Source organism: Macaca fascicularis, chromosome 7, assembly GCF_037993035.2.
Source record: "Macaca fascicularis isolate 582-1 chromosome 7, T2T-MFA8v1.1".
Taxonomy (NCBI): Eukaryota; Metazoa; Chordata; class Mammalia; order Primates; family Cercopithecidae; genus Macaca; species Macaca fascicularis.
Window position 1 is genome coordinate 81,115,683 of NC_088381.1, and position 15,916 is coordinate 81,131,598.

General features: G+C 48.5%; 1 protein-coding gene across 4 annotated transcripts; it reads left to right on the forward strand.

Moving 5' to 3' along the window:
- The first annotated feature begins 747 nt into the window (after positions 1 to 747).
- NR2F2 (nuclear receptor subfamily 2 group F member 2) lies at positions 748 to 13,406 on the forward strand. 4 transcript variants are annotated; one of them, XM_073996802.1, is made up of 4 exons: positions 6,381 to 7,119; positions 8,291 to 8,460; positions 8,679 to 9,206; positions 11,935 to 13,406. In XM_073996802.1, the coding sequence occupies exons 3-4, from the start codon at positions 8,696 to 8,698 to the stop codon at positions 12,207 to 12,209; spliced, it is 786 nt and encodes a 261-aa protein (XP_073852903.1). In that variant the 5' UTR covers positions 6,381 to 7,119; positions 8,291 to 8,460; positions 8,679 to 8,695; the 3' UTR covers positions 12,210 to 13,406. The 4 variants fall into 4 exon arrangements, with proteins under 4 accessions (XP_005560626.1, XP_005560624.1, XP_073852903.1 ...); XM_005560569.4 differs by lacking the exons at positions 6,381 to 7,119; positions 8,291 to 8,460 and adding an exon at positions 748 to 809; XM_005560567.3 differs by lacking the exon at positions 8,291 to 8,460 and having other exon boundaries at positions 5,242 to 7,119.
- The last annotated feature ends 2,510 nt before the right edge of the window (positions 13,407 to 15,916 follow it).

The following is a 15,916-nucleotide window of genomic DNA, read 5'->3' on the forward strand; positions in this document are numbered from 1 at the left end:
CAACGGATTCCTAGGAAAAATGTTGCCCTCCTGTCTCAAGTTCTATCTTTGATGCAGGATGAGGGAAGCCTGTCTGCCAGTCTGCGAGGCTGATGCTTTTTCCCCCTCCTCTTCCACCTCTGTTTTTTCCCAACTTGCTTTAGGATTAGCCTCCATCCCTCTCGACCCCAAACAGTGGAATTTGGCTGTGCCTTGGGTCGTCTTGCTTTGCAATATCGCCTATAGTTGTTGGCGATTTTCTGCTGAGGCTGAGCCGTTTGCTCCAGCCTCCGACTAAACTCATTAAGTTGGGAGATTTTTTTCAATTGGACGGGTGTTTTTAAAGTCTCGTCTTTCCAGCCCCAAACAAGGTGTAACAACGCACTCTTCCTTCTAAGGAATGAGATGAGAGACAAGGATCACTCCAGACATCTCCTACCTACGGTTTGGGGTTTTTTTTCTTAAAGGCGAGGCTTGCATTCCTCAGCAGCTATGTACAAAGCTCCCTGAAACCTTGTCTCTCTAAAGTTAGTGTGCAGGGTTTTCCAAGGCTGAGAGAGCCTAATACATGGGGAAGCACTTCCTTGAGGTGGAAGATCTCTCCCTTCACCTTTCCTCTTTTTCCCTGCAGGCTAGTGCCTACTTTTTATCAGTTTGCACAATCGCTTAGATAAACACCGAGGAGGAGATTCTCTTTAATTATCAAAGACACATCTTTTCAGGGGGCCAACAAAGCATTTATTTCACCCGCCAAACTAAAGGAGAGTTATTCCAGTTTAGGAGGAAGATGCAAGCGGTTTGGGATCTTGAACAAGGCAAATATGGTTTTGGTATGTTTACTTACAGTATTTTTTTCTCTCTCTTTCCTTTCTCACTTTTCTCCTTGTGCTGTGTGGGGTTGGGGATGACTTGGGGTTTTTCAAAATATCGGTTTGCTAACGTGTATGAAATGCCGAGGACTGTGGTTTAAGGGGTTCGGGGAAGGGGGGAACAGAGTCAATTCAATGCATTGCCATATTTTATTACATGTGTGTGGTAGGAGAGATGGTGGGGGGAGAGGGGGGAAATACAATTGCAAAGCTGCCAAAATATGATTAAACCGAAGCGTTAAGACTGCGGAGCCTCCTATCTCCTCGTCCTGTCTCCTCAAACTCATTTCCTTCCATAGAACAAACTAAAAACCAGTCCTATAAGCGTGGTTTTCCAAGCAGCAGATGACTCGGTTTTCTAGCAAAGGAGCTGCCAGGCTCGCACTAAGTATAAGAATTTACTGTTCGCTTTGCCTCTGCGCTTCATTTTGCAACCTTGTGCAACTGACAGGCAGGCAGGGAGGGAGAAAAGCCTAGCCCGGCGCCCTCGGCCACGGTTCGGGTAGGCGAGCGCTCGGTTAAGCTAGGAGGGAGAATCGCGACGAGAAGGGTACTCACCATCGGGCGGGGTGGTGGAGCTGGCGTGCGGGTTTCAGGCAAACGTTTACCTTTTTGCTGTCTATTGCAACCGCGCCGGGCTGACTTAAGAAGCAATTCTGTGCTCTGTCCAGAACATTCAAGGAGCGGTTCCTCATTTTAAAAAAGCCAGCGAGAGAGACGACAGAGACAGAGAGAAAGAAAAAGAGAGGAGGGGGTGAGGGGGACGCACATAAACCCAGTTCAAAAAAAAAAAAAAAAAAAAAAATCACCTCTTCGCCAGTGGCTCGGGAAACGCAGAGGTGGCGAGATCCGAGTACGGTCCAACCAAGCCAGAGCCAATTAATTTTAAATCCTGAAGAATTATTCAGATTAAAATGTACAGAAGTTTCATTCTCCTATGCCTACGTGAGTCCAAAGTCGTTTCCCTTTAAGAGCTCCTTTTCTTTTAAAGTTGAATTTTAGGCAGCCAGGACTCTTACACTAGGGGGCAGACAGATACTGTACTTGCTCCAATCTTAAGCAATTTTTTCCCTCCCAGCATATGCTCTGATTTAGCACTGTAAATTTTTCAGAGGACCCAACTCTGACAGCCCCTGGTGATTTTCAAAGTACCACAAGCCAGTGGTTAAAAATTGCATTGACTTGGAAGTTCAGAGGGACACAATGGAAGCCCCTTTCCCTATTCATGGAGCTCCAGTGTGGTGGAAGAGAAAAACACACACGGACTAGATTGAGGGAAAGGAGGAATTCAATGAATCCTGGAGGACGGAACTGGTTTCTACTGAGTTCAGAGTTAAACTCGGCATTTGCTGGGCTCTGTATTCATATTGTGATTTAATCTGTAAAGAAATACATCCCATCAGGCCGCTTTCTGCAAGAAAATTATATTGCTGGGTATTGAGTTTCTTTCTTTTCTTTTTTAGATTAGGGCAAATGTTGTCCCACCTTTCTCTAGGCAAATTAAAGCTTGCCATTCTTCTCATTAAAATAAATTTACATCTGCAAAAAAAGACTGAGTTGGATTTTTAAAAAATAACAATAATATATTGATTTTGTCTTCTCAGAGCTTTTCAACCTTAGATGCACAGCAAGTGAGCATCTCTGGCAAAGACATTTGAAATATTTTTGCCTTTTTTCTTCTCAGTCTGTAGTCTTGTCTCTTCTTCTATGCATTAAAATTAAGTATAATTCATATGGTGATGTTTTTACCCCTTGTAACAGCATTTCATAACTGAATGAGTCCTAAAATGCAGAGTGATATACGCTGACTTTATGGCAGCCCTGTGATCATTTGCCCAGCAGGCTCCAATTTTTTAAGATATGGTTTGGGAAATTCTTCCATTTCAATCTAAGGCCATCAGAGCGTACTTCAAATTCCAAAAATCTCTGAGTGGACTGGGGAAGTTCTTCCTCCTCGATTTTGTCCCTTCCCATGTTTGTAAAAGGTAATCTGCTATGGAAGTCTCCTCATTCAGGAGGTGAGATTAAGATTTCCCTATAATCAAATATTTTCATCCTCTATTGAGATGGGAATGCCCATTATATTTCCTATCTCAACCCCAGTCTCATCACATCTCAGCTGAGCTTGTCCCTAATCTACTGACATTTGTAACATTAGCAATTCCTGAATCAAAGAGGTTGAAAGGGAAAACAACAACAACAACCAAAAACCTTCTCCTCTGTAATGATTTCTTTTCCATCCTTCTTATCCTCTTTAGGAGAAAGTTATATTGTGTCTCTAATCAACTTGAAATTCTCAACTTGGCTTCACTCTGTGGCAATCTTATTACACACCAGGTTTATGATAGTTCAGTGTCCACTGTAGGTTTGTTGGGCTTTTAAAAAATTTATTTAACAACTTTCAAATAAACCGAGAACCTGCAGCTTTAGTGAAATACGTGATTTCATCGGAGAAAGAGTGAGGGTTGAGGAGGTTTCAGGAATGAAGCTTAAAAGACTTTTCCTTTCCTAAAAACCGTCCTTATCTGCCCATATCTTTAGTCCTTACCTCATATTCTGCCTATGTGTGTAAAGAAAATTGAATGTAAAATGTAATCTATACATGTCAATTATATGTATGGTTTATTTTTAAAATATCTTTATCCTGTCAATTTTTTTTTCAGCTACCAAGGATGTTTTCTGTGGTCGTCAAATTACTCTTCATATGTGTTCATTTTTTTCCTGGAGCTCAGCGTCTTTTGTGTAAAATATTTTAATTGTTCACAAACCTGGTTGGTTTACCGGCATAAGGTTTTCTCTTGGTGCAAAGTGTGTACAAAGGAGACACAATTTTCTTGTATAAATGTGGAATAATGGTAATTCACTAACTGGTCATAATCAAACAACAAGTTTACTGTGTTGGAATATAGTGTGTTCTGAGAGCAATTCTACATGTTTGATGTTTAAAACCAGACACCCTGGAATTCAAAGACACAACTGTCTCAATTATTTTAGCACATGGAGCAGGATGGCAATGGGCTATGAAGTTGTTCTTTTTGCAGTGACTTCTTGAGGTAGAATATGACTTGTGTTTGGTTCTTGTGACCTGTATTAGTATTATTTCCCATTTGGGGTAGAATCTCTGGGTGCGTTTTAATGACTATATGAATGCTTAAAAGGAACTTGAGGAACAATGAAGTCCGTACTCAACTGTTCTATGACCTAGAAGCATAGTCGGTGAAGTCTTTGTCTGTGTACATTGACAAATGTGCATCTGATACATGTGCGCTTACATGTGTGTACAGAGGGTGTGCACAGGGGAGGCTGGGCGGCTGCCTCCTCCTGTCCATCAGTGGGCAGAGGTCTTTCCCCTCTCACCATGACTGGGTGTGTGGCAGGATGTTGGCTGGACAGTTAGCAAAAACCAGCGAGAGAGGGTAAAGTTGAGGAAAATTGATTTTAATTGCGTCATGACAATGAGGTGAAGTCTACTTCTGCTTCTCAGCATCCGAGATGCTTTATTTGGGCAATTAAAATGTCAGGCCACATACCTGTGAAATGTTAACCCTACAAGGAATATGCAGAAACAGAACGGCTTTTATCCTCTGAAAAGAATATATATATATGTGTGTGTGTGTGTATACATGTATATATACACACACATATATATATATACACATATATATGTATATATATATACACATGAGCCACCAAACCGAACAAGTGATCAGAGTCAATTAAGAGAAGGGTTTGCCATCACCCGGATTTGGCCAAATCTTTGTTTGGAAAATGCCTACAAGCTCAGTTCGTGGCACCTTCCCACCCTCACTCCCTACCCCTCTGCAAAGAAACCAGGGAACTTTTCTTTGGCATTGTGGGCACTAAGATGCGCCAGGAATCCCGGGTGGTGCGCGAGCGGCGGATTTCATGACATCGCCAAGTTGCGAGAGGCAAAGTCCCCGATTCCATCCAAAGCCTCTCGCGGAGCCTTTAAGAGACGTTGTGTGTGCGCGCTGCGCTAGTCTCCCCGCCGGGGCGGAACCTCGGGTGCGGGATGTGGGGAGAGCAGAAGCAGCGCTCGCAGGGCCAGCACCGGCCCATCCCCCGCTCGGCGGCAGCGGCGGCGCGGCCACCCCGCCCCCGCCCCCGCCCCCGCCCCCCCAACCCCCGGTCCCCCGGGCGCCCCGCGCCGCGCCGGCGATGCCGCTCGCGCTAGGACCGGGCTGCGCCCGCGGCCGCCATGGCGGGGCCGCCGCAGTCCGGCCAATGACGGCGAGGGGGCGGTGCGCGCGCGCCTGGCCAGGCCAACCCCGGCTGCTGCCTTATAAGGCGCGCCGTCGCCATGGCAACGTGCGCTAAGTTGCAGCAGTCGTGTCAAAGTTCACTATATAGAGAGCTCAGTGAGCTGATCGCGGAGAAGCCACTTCTGCCAGCCCCGGCGCCTATAAATCGCATTCCCTCCCGCGCCCCCCTTTTTAGCATATTTGATCACTTTGATTCTCTGTTCTTTTCTCTCCGCGGTGTGTGTGTGCGTGCGCGCGTGTGTTTTCTTCTCCTCCTCCTCCTCTCTCCGAGTTGCCTCCTTTCTCCGGGTGCCGTGCTGCCTTTTTTCCCCTCTTTCATTCTTTCTCTCCGTCTTTTTCTCCCCCCTCTGCGCACGAAGGATGTGCTTCTAGGTGGTGATCTGCCCTCCTCTCTCTCTTTTATCATTTCTCCCCCGCCGCCGGCGAGTTGACTCTTTCCCTATGTGTGTGAGGCGGCGGCGGCAGCAGCAGCAGCAGCGGCTCCGGCGGCGGCAGCAGCGGCAGCAGCGACTTCAGCGGCGGCGGCGGCGCTAGACGCGGCGGCTCCGGGCCCGACCCGGCGGCTTCGGCGGCGGCTCCGGCGGCAGCGGCGGCCCGGGCGGCCCGCAGGGAACGGCGAGCGGCCTCCACCCAGCGACTGCGGGCAGCGGCGGCCGGAGAGAGCGAGGCGCGCGCCGGACGCCCGGGGCAGGCGGCGGCGGCGGCGGCGGCGGCCCAGCGCCAGGACGACGCTGCGCAGCGCCCGACGCGGACCACTTTCATGCTGATTCCCCCGGACCCGGGCAGCGCTCCGGCCACTCCGCGGGCCGCCGGCCTCCGCCCCGGCCTGCCTGGCTCCCTGGGCGCGCCCGCACCCGGCGCCTCCGATCTCCTAGTCCTCCTGATTTCGATGGCTTTCCTGAATGGCTGACTGTGGGCTGCCCTGGACTTGGCCCCCGGACAGTCGCCTCTCCTCCTCCTCTACCTCCTCCTCCACCACCACCTCCTCTTCCTCCTCCTCCTCCTCTTCCTCCTCCTCCTCCGCCAACTCCTCGGCTGCACACCAGCTCTAAGAGCGAGAGAGTGAACGAGAGAGGGAGGGAGAGAGTGAGAGCGAGCGAGATCTTTGGAGAGATTTTTTTTTTTTTTTTTTTTTGCCTCCTACTTCTGTCTTGAAGCCAGACAATCGACTTCAGCTCTCCCTCCCCTCCCTCTTTCTCCACGTTCTGCTCCCACTCGCTATCCTGTCCCCTTCCCCTCCCCTCCCGGCGGAAAGCCCCCCGAAACCAACAAAGCTGAGCCGAGGGAAACAAACAAAACAAACACACCGGGCCAGACAAGCAATCGACAAAACTTTGCAAAAGCAAAAACAAAAAAGGAAAAACTAACCAACCTCAACCAACCAGCCCCCGAGCCACCCGGGGCTCCCTCCCGCGCCCTCTTGCACCCTCGCACACACAAAAGGCGGCGCGCCGGAGCCCGAGACCCGGGGAGCCGCCGCCGCCCCGCCGCCCCGCCGCCGCCCGCAGCCAGGGGAGCAGGAAGTCCGGACGCGGCCCCCATAGATATGGCAATGGTAGTCAGCACGTGGCGCGACCCCCAGGACGAGGTGCCCGGCTCACAGGGCAGCCAGGCCTCGCAGGCGCCGCCCGTGCCCGGCCCGCCGCCCGGCGCCCCGCACACGCCACAGACGCCCGGCCAAGGGGGCCCAGCCAGCACGCCAGCCCAGACGGCAGCCGGTGGCCAGGGCGGCCCTGGCGGCCCGGGTAGCGACAAGCAGCAGCAGCAGCAACACATCGAGTGCGTGGTGTGCGGGGACAAGTCGAGCGGCAAGCACTACGGCCAGTTCACGTGCGAGGGCTGCAAGAGCTTCTTCAAGCGCAGCGTGCGGAGGAACCTGAGTTACACGTGCCGCGCCAACCGGAACTGTCCCATCGACCAGCACCATCGCAACCAGTGCCAGTACTGCCGCCTCAAAAAGTGCCTCAAAGTGGGCATGAGACGGGAAGGTATCGGCCTCTCATTTCTCCTTCCCTCGTCCTGGGTCCCGGGGTCCTGGGTACGTTTGGCTAGCCTGCTCTGGGTAAGGACAAGAAGCCCCAAGCTCTTCTCTTCGTATTGCAGCGGAAAGGGGTTTTATACTAGAAGCGAGTTCTGCATTGGAACCCAAACCCCAAATCCGCATGCTTTGGCCGACTGATTTCCTTCTTTACTCTGTCTTTGGGCTGTTTTCATTTGCTTTGCATTGATTGTGAGTTCACTGGAGTCTGCCTTTCTGCAAGGAATGGGGTGTTTGTTGTTGTTGTTGTTTTAAAGCCTAGTTTACTTCTCTCTCTCTCTCCCCTTGTTTTTCCTGCATGTTCAACATGTCCCTCCCCTTCACCCCTTTCCCCAGCCCCCACCCTCTCAAAAAAAAAAAAAAAAAAAAAAAAAAAAAAAAAACACAACCTGAGATTGTACTTTTGTACAGGAGGTTCAAATTACAAATGGCAATTTTATGCACTTCGCCGTATTAACGCTGCCGCCCGGGCAGCGCTCATGTGACCCTCCGTGGATTAACATTCTGCTAAAAAAAAAAAAAACAAAACCTTTGCTTGCTTTTTTCCTTTCACTTTTGAAACGAAGAGAGCGCGATAGGAAGTAGGAAAGGGTGGGCGAGGGGCCCTGGGCGGCTGCTTTCGCTCTGCGCGAGTTGGGTCTTTGTGATATAAAATTCGCCGAGCGCCGCGAGCCGTGCTTTACCAATGGCGCGCTCGGCGCGGGGCGCGGGCTCCGGGTTGGGGCGAGCCAACGCCGGGGTTTCTTTGTGTTTCTGCGAGAGCGACTCTCCAGGTCCGGAGTCAGATAACAGCCTGAGCCCGAGCCTCGCCGGCTTTCCCCGGCCCTTACAGGCCCTGCTCAGGCTCCGCTAGTGCCGGCCGCCTGCTCCCTGCCTCTCCCGGCTTCCTCTCTCCTTAAGCCGGCCTCTCTCTCTCTCCGCCCTCTCCCTCGGTCTCTTTCTCCGAGCACACTGATTAGACAGACGCCAGATCTCCGCTCTCTGCTTGTCTCTCACTGGGGGTTCCCCGCCGGGCTGGGGCTGGGGCTTTGGGGTTTGTGGGAGAGTCGTTCCGGAGTGGCCACAGGCCGTCTGGGGTGAACCCTCGTGCCTTTTGCAAAAGCGTCTCACCCTCCCCCCAGACTCGCCCCTCCCGCTCCCTCTCCTCCAATCAATAAGAAATATCAGCTGTTTAGCAGTAAAGAAGAAAGATGCCCTCAGAATGCTACATCCCGCCCACAGCGCCGGGGACCCCGAGGCAAAGTGGCCAATTCTGGGTCCTCGGTGGACCAGCCCTGAGCGGGCCTCGGAGGCAAGTGTGCCCCTCTGACCCTCAGAGCTCGCCTGGGTGGTGGTTTCAAAGGAATGGTGCCAAAAGCCTGGCGACTCCAGGTCTGTGGCAGGCCTGCCTGGTTCTTGCGCTGCTCAGGGCCTGGGTCAGGTGGGGGTCGGACTGGGGCAGACCCCGCCGGGGAACCTGGGGACTGAGGCTGGTCATTAACTGTGGAGTGTCTCCTTTCCTCCCCGCAGCGGTGCAGAGGGGCAGGATGCCGCCGACCCAGCCGACCCACGGGCAGTTCGCGCTGACCAACGGGGACCCCCTCAACTGCCACTCGTACCTGTCCGGATATATTTCCTTGCTGTTGCGCGCCGAGCCCTATCCCACGTCGCGCTTCGGCAGCCAATGCATGCAGCCCAACAACATCATGGGTATCGAGAACATTTGCGAACTGGCCGCCAGGATGCTCTTCAGCGCCGTCGAGTGGGCCCGGAACATCCCCTTCTTCCCCGACCTGCAGATCACGGACCAGGTGGCCCTGCTTCGCCTCACCTGGAGCGAGCTGTTTGTGTTGAATGCGGCGCAGTGCTCCATGCCCCTCCATGTCGCCCCGCTCCTGGCCGCCGCCGGCCTGCATGCTTCGCCCATGTCCGCCGACCGGGTGGTCGCCTTTATGGACCACATACGGATCTTCCAAGAGCAAGTGGAGAAGCTCAAGGCGCTGCACGTTGACTCAGCCGAGTACAGCTGCCTCAAGGCCATAGTCCTGTTCACCTCAGGTAGGAAGGAGCCCTGTCTTCTCGTGCCCACGGGCTCCTAGCCCAGAGTTGGGGCCCAGAGAACTTGGGAGTCCCCAGGGCAAACCCATACTGCTCCTTGAAAGGCCAAACTGTTGAGTGCAACTTGAAGTGGGAACTTTGTATAGCTGTTGGGCACCACCAGGCCTGTCCTGGGGAGAGGAGAGGAAGGCTGGACTGCAGGAAGGATGCTTCAGATAGATTCCCCAAATGGGCCATAGGGCAGCCTCTGCTGCCTAGTTCCCCTACCTGCAGTATCCAGATTGGGATGCCCTCTCCTCTTCCCTTTCCTGAGCCCAGGCCCCCTGGGCCTGCTGGGCCCCAGGGAATCTTTTCAAGACCTGGGTTTTCTCTAACACCCTGGCTGGGCCTCCAGGAGATGCCCCTGGACACTGGAGCAGCCCTGACAGTGTCTCTACAGGGGCAAGTTTGCCCCTGCAGGGGAAAAGTTTGCCTGCTAACTCAGTAGGAGTTGGAGCTCCAGGCAAATCCAACCTGAGGGCAGCAATTTTCAAAATCATATTCTTATTGAAATAATGCAGACTGCCAGGAGAGGGGAAAAGATCTGTCAGGAAGGGGGCAAGAGGAGGAAAGGGACTGTCATAACTCTTTAGAATGTCTGCAGGAGGTTGAAGACTCTGGCCTCTTGCTTCCCCTGCCCAAGCAAACACTTAAGGCAATTTTCAAACATCCCAAAGTGTATGCCAACTTGGGCTGGATATGGATGTTGCTAGAGATATAAAACCATCATTGACTGCATTATGCAATCTAATTAGTTTGCATGTAGTTTAACCTGTGTGAGTAATAGATCTGATATTAATTAACTCTTGAGGCAAAATGATTTTTGAAAGTGTCTGGCTTTCCATTTTGGGCCACACCTGAGCTTTTTGGCTGCCTCCAGGTTGAGTTCAGCATAGCCCAGGTGGATGGAAATCACCAACCCCTTTTCACATTCTTGTACTAAGTTGTCAGCTGATCCCTTTGTCATGGCTGAGAGGGGAAAGGGGTTCCCGATTAAGAATAACAAACATTTGGACATTAGCAGGGCTTGGAACCTAGTCACCCACTACAATATTTTAAGCTTGTAACAGGAAACGAGGAGAAATGTGTAGTTTATGTGGCAAACATAAAGGAGGTCCACAATCTCTTCTTTATTTGAAAGAAGTCTGGGGAACTAAGTCATCAGCTGAACGGCTTGCAGGTTCTGAGTCTTCAAACTGCTAAGTCTTGTACATTGCTGCTTTCCACATAAAATCTCCCTGCACAGCCACCCCAAATTCTGCCTTTGGAAGTCCTTAGGTAATCAATTAAAGGCCAGTGTCTGGGCAGGGAAGCTGTTTGCAGAGGTTTGGATGGGGATTATTTTTCTCGAGAGCCCCTCATATCTAGAACGTTTGCCTGCTGCAGATATGCAGGCAAGATATTTCCCTACCTCATAGCCACCTTCATCCCTGTCCCACAATACAACACTCAGCCCACCTTCTTGGATGATGGAGGTAGTTGTTAATTTCTTGATATCATTGCTAGCTCTTAGCCTTACCCTTGGTCTTTCAAGGAAAAAAAAAAATGCCTGATACTGTCATTAACAGTTTAATTTATGACTATTTGCAAAATGTGGAGGCCTGTGTGGAGAATGCAAATTGCCTCACAAAGAGATAAAGGTTCCTGTTATCTGATTCAGAGGGAGACACACAGTTCCGAGGATGCAGAGGGAAGGAGTCCTATGCAAACAGATCTTTTAGTTCCTGTCCACAGACACCTCTACATTCTGTAGACATGCAGAGTCCTAGATATACATATGAGGAGGTTGCATGTGTGTTCTTGTTCTTGGGGTGGAGGTGGTGGTGCTGATTTTCGAGTATCTGTTTTAATGATTCACAATATGCATGTGTTAACCCCAGTCTTGTCTGGGGAGCCCTGAAAGGTCAGGTCACAACCTGAACCGCCTTTACCAAGAAGCTTCTCATTTCAAAGGCACTTATTGTATTTTCACATATCAAAAAAGAAGAGTGTTTTCCTGAAGATAACAGGGAGGGGGGATGCTTCTTGGAGGGACCTGGGTTTTAAAAAATAAAGGGGGGTGGGAGAAAAAGGGAGAGAGAAGAAAAGGGGGAAAAAGAAACAGCTCAAATGAACAGAGAGATCACAGTTTGCATGGCTGCCCTTCAATAGGCTAAACTGACAAGATCAGTTTTAAAGGGCCACTTAAATCAGTTTCAAAGACTGGAGAAAAATGAGTCGCCCTCTTTGGGGAGAATCTGAGGCTGGATCGTGGACGCCATTACTCGGGACTGGGCCAGGTTGTCCACTCCCAACCCCCACAAACCCCTATATAATTATAAGCCAAACTATTATTTACAGAGGAGGAGGGGAAAGAGTGCTGGTAGTTTTGGTTTCTTCTGTTTACTGACTTGGGCCAGATAGACCCAATGCACTTTTGCTTGGGCCTCTCAATGACCCAGGCTAAGGACTCAGGCAGTGAAAGCCTCTAGCACACTGAGCTATGTTTTATTTTAAAGCAAACACTTCTTCAGGACCATCTCTTGCTCTTTCTCCTTAAGTTTTCAGTACATAGACATTTGCTCCAACTCCGGTTGGGGCAGTTTGACAGAGCTCTGTGCACACACCTCATGTGACCCAATTCAAACCTCTTAATCTGATGACTGAATTCTTCTTCTTCTTCTTCTTCTGTTTTTAAACTTTCTTCCAGATGCCTGTGGTCTCTCTGATGTAGCCCATGTGGAAAGCTTGCAGGAAAAGTCTCAGTGTGCTTTGGAAGAATACGTTAGGAGCCAGTACCCCAACCAGCCGACGCGATTCGGAAAGCTTTTGCTTCGCCTCCCTTCCCTCCGCACCGTCTCCTCCTCAGTCATAGAGCAATTGTTTTTCGTCCGTTTGGTAGGTAAAACCCCCATCGAAACCCTCATCCGGGATATGTTACTGTCCGGCAGCAGTTTTAACTGGCCGTATATGGCAATTCAATAAATAAATAAAATAAGAAGGGGGAGTGAAACAGAGAAAGAAAAGGCAAAAGACTGGTTTGTTTGCTTAATTTCCTTCTGTTAAGAAAGGATATAAAAGGATGTTACAAGTTTGCTAAAAGAAGAGAGGGGAAGAATTTAATGGACTGTGAATTTCAAAAAAAAAAAAAGACTGTCAAATGAACTTTTACAGAATGCATTAAAAAAAAAAAAAAAACTCCTGTGTTGGTCAGAACAACTTGCTACTTATCATTTTTGTATAAAAAGGAAATTAGTCTTTTTCTTTTTTTGCTAAATTTTTGAAAAACATTGCTAAAAGTGCATTTAAGGAGATTGGGAGAAAATTAGCAGAATGGAGAAAGTAAGTCTTTTTTTTTTTTTCCAAATTATTAATTGTCCTGTGTCTATGTACCTCTAGCTGTTCTTTTTTGTACTTTTCTGGTTCCAAACCAGTTTATTCTGTGGTTCTATAATAAGTTTTGATATAATCTTGGCTTCTTAAAAACTGTGTATCATTAAAATATATGTTCTGCAAGAATTAAAACTGAGTCCATGAAAATATCATAGGAAGACATAAAACTTTAAAAGGCAACTCAAAGATGATGGAAACGCACTTACAAGTGGTGACCAAAAATTTTAGGTGAAGTTGAGCACTCTAATTAGAGAACTGGAGGAACCACATATAACACTTAACTTCCCCTACCCTGCCCTTCCCCAAAAGACACCATGACAAACCTAGCTTTTAAAAAATATTTTAAGAAAGAGAATGAACTGTGGAATTTATTGGCAGCCAAGGAATGTGTCCAAGACACATGCTGAGGTTTTGAATAAAAAGTGAACTTTTGTAATTTGAATTGGGTCCCGCTTAGTTCTTGAATTGTTATGAAAATCCTATATCTGTTTGTATATTTGCAAACCCTTTGTATTATAATTGTTGATATTTTCCCTTTTTAAAAAATACCATTGAAATCAGCATGACAAAAATAACACTGTTGGCACTTATAGGTAACGTGATTGATTCAGTATCTTAGAGTTTACAGTTTGTGTTTTAAAAAAACTGAAGGTTTTTTTTTTTTAAGTGCAACATTTCTGTATACTGTAAAAGTTATAATAACTGAACTGTTTGGTCGAGTCTTTGTGTGTTATATTCCAAGGAAAATTGAAAGTATTCAGAAATTAAAATATTATTTGATATCTGAAACCTGGCTGTCCCCACTCACTGTCTTTACATCTAGAAGAGCCCCTGTGAGCTCTGCTTAGCTGGCCGGGCGGGGGGCAGTGGGGGGGGGGGCATTTGTTTACTCCCCTCAGTCAGTTTGTTCAAAGGTGGACTAGTGTATTTGCCTGTTTAATTTGGGTGTGTGTGTGGGTGGGGGGGAGCTGAAGTTAATGGTTTATCTATGGTTTAGGAAGTGCCATACTGATATAGTAAACCACCCCCATTCACCTAATCCTCCTTTTAATTAAAAATGGATTTTCCAGGAAAAAAAAAAGGCCCTTATATTTGTCACACTTAAGTGCCTGCTTAGGGAAGGTATTGTGAAAAAGTATTAGAAATCTTGAGATCAGTATCTATTTTATGATCAGAAAAAAATACTCTTTTGTACATTTCTGACAGTTACTCAGAAGATCGTTCAAGCAAGCTAATCACAGCATTGTAATTAGAGGACAGTTGTTTGCAATGAGTTTTTCCTTAAGTAGGTGCGATTTTAAAAAATATTCTGTGGTTCTACTCTAGCGTGGTTGTTGATAGAGTTTCAAATTCAGTGATATAGGTTATAAGACTGAAGGGTCTATTTTTAATGTATATATGATAACTTGCAGTTGGGTTCCCTCTCCCCTCCCCCCTTTACCTTCAGTCTGTGAGAGCATGACCACAGGGTCAAGGGAATCTTTTCCATTGGAGTTATGTACATAAAAACACATCGACATTTTGACATTTCAGACTGTGTAGCTACAATCTATACTGCTCTTGGGATCCTTTGTCCTTAGAAGCCAAGTTAAGGAAGAGAAAGCAGGACAGAAAAAGAAGGAAGGAAGGAAAGTTTACAGGGTGTGCTGATTTAGAAGTAGTAACTATTTCTTTTGGAGTCTTTTTTCATTTTTCCTCTTTATCTTTTCCTGGTTTGGAGGAAGCTCAGTGCTGGGAGCTTGCAATTTTGTTCTTATTCAAGGTTTCCAACCCACCCCCCACCGCCAGTACTTCATGTTGTGGTTTAATTTTAAGGCGGGGGGGGAAACTAGTGAGAGAGGTGAAAGAAAAGGGATCATTTTGTAAAGTGTATTAAACGTTAATATTCAGATCCAGTCAATACATGCAGACCAGTAAAATCTGATTTGTGCAGAGTTTTCCATCTGACTCTCATTTATTTCTGTAGATACATACATATATAAATACAAGTCTGTTCTTACGGCACAGTATTGCTGACCTTTAGTTCGAGGTTTTGTCGGTTGTTGTTTATTTTCTTCCTCTTGCAAGTGCTATCCATGTGAGTGTGTGAAGTTTCTCTAATAAGTAAAACACAGGCCCTTTTCCTTGTTTGTTTTGTGTTAGTTTATTGTAAACAGCCATTTGTTGTAAATTATTATTGGCATTAAATTATAATTTATGATTTTCAAAGCAAAAGACAATCCCTGTTTTATTATGCTTTAAGCATGTGTTCTAGACGTTGGAAATCTCTCTCACACTCTTAAGTTTCAGCAATGAGCTTGGGATTTGCGAGGCAGAAAAACAGGACCCAAAATTTTTCAACCGGTTAAAACAAACCCCCTTGTATATGTTTAGAGTGGCCGGAGGAGGATCTGTTTAGAGTCTTGAGTTCGGTTTAAGTTTATTGCATTTAAAGAAAGTTTTTCTTTTCACGCTGAGTTAGAACAAAAGATCTTTGCTGCGACTGAATTGGACAAAAGACCAGGGCTGGGACCCAGCGAGCGCGTTCTGTGTGAAATTGACGAGATCTTTAAAAAAGCTGCTAAACATGGCGACTCTTTCCCTTTAAGTGTCTCTTTTTCCTTGCTGGGTTTTTTTTTTTTTTTTTTTTTTTCTTCATCTGATCTGAGCTCGCTTTATTTCTTTTCCCAACCCCGCTCCCCCTCCTCCTCGTGGCGCTCGGGGGTGTGAGAGAACCCAGTTAGACGCGAAATGCAACAATAGTGCAAGGAGAGAGAGGGGCGCTCGCTGCTTCTCGCCACTTTCAAACAAACCTAGGGGAAGATTGCGCCCGGGGGGGATTCCAGCCTGCTCGCTCGGCTCGCGGTCGCCCTGCCTCGGCCTTTCACCATTAGCTCTCCCTGGGCCGCGAGGAGCTGGGGCTCAAAGTTAGCAGGCGACGTCCAAAGCTGGTTCCGCGGAGACGGCTGGATTAGCATCCAGCCGGCTGTAGGGACGGGGGCCTGGAGTTGGCAGCTGCTGCGGGAAAGTGCCTGCCCCCCAGCCCCCGCCCCCACTTACGTGCGGCAGAATTCCGCCAGCGCCCCGGGAAAGTCCGGGGTGCCGAGCGCGCGGAGCTGCACTCCTGGGATGTGCATTAAGCGGCGACAGGCGGGGGGGGGGGGGAGGGGGGGCGGGGGCGGGGGGCGGTCAGGGGGAGCTCGAGCGTGTGAAACTCTGCCTCGAAGCTCGCTTTTGACTTGGTCCTATGAGCTGAGCCAACATGGCGTCTCCCATTGCACCGTGAGCGCCGGGCTGCCAGGCACGGCAGGGCCGGGTAA

Excerpts from the sequence above, each read along its gene's own strand:
- NR2F2 (XM_005560567.3), top strand. The coding sequence starts at position 6,678 with ATGGCAATGGTAGTCAGCACGTGGCGCGACCCCCAGGACGAGGTGCCC. Across the intron at positions 7,120-8,678 it reads AGTGGGCATGAGACGGGAAG|CGGTGCAGAGGGGCAGGATG; the intron begins GTATCGGCCTCT and ends TCCTCCCCGCAG. Across the intron at positions 9,207-11,934 it reads CATAGTCCTGTTCACCTCAG|ATGCCTGTGGTCTCTCTGAT; the intron begins GTAGGAAGGAGC and ends ACTTTCTTCCAG.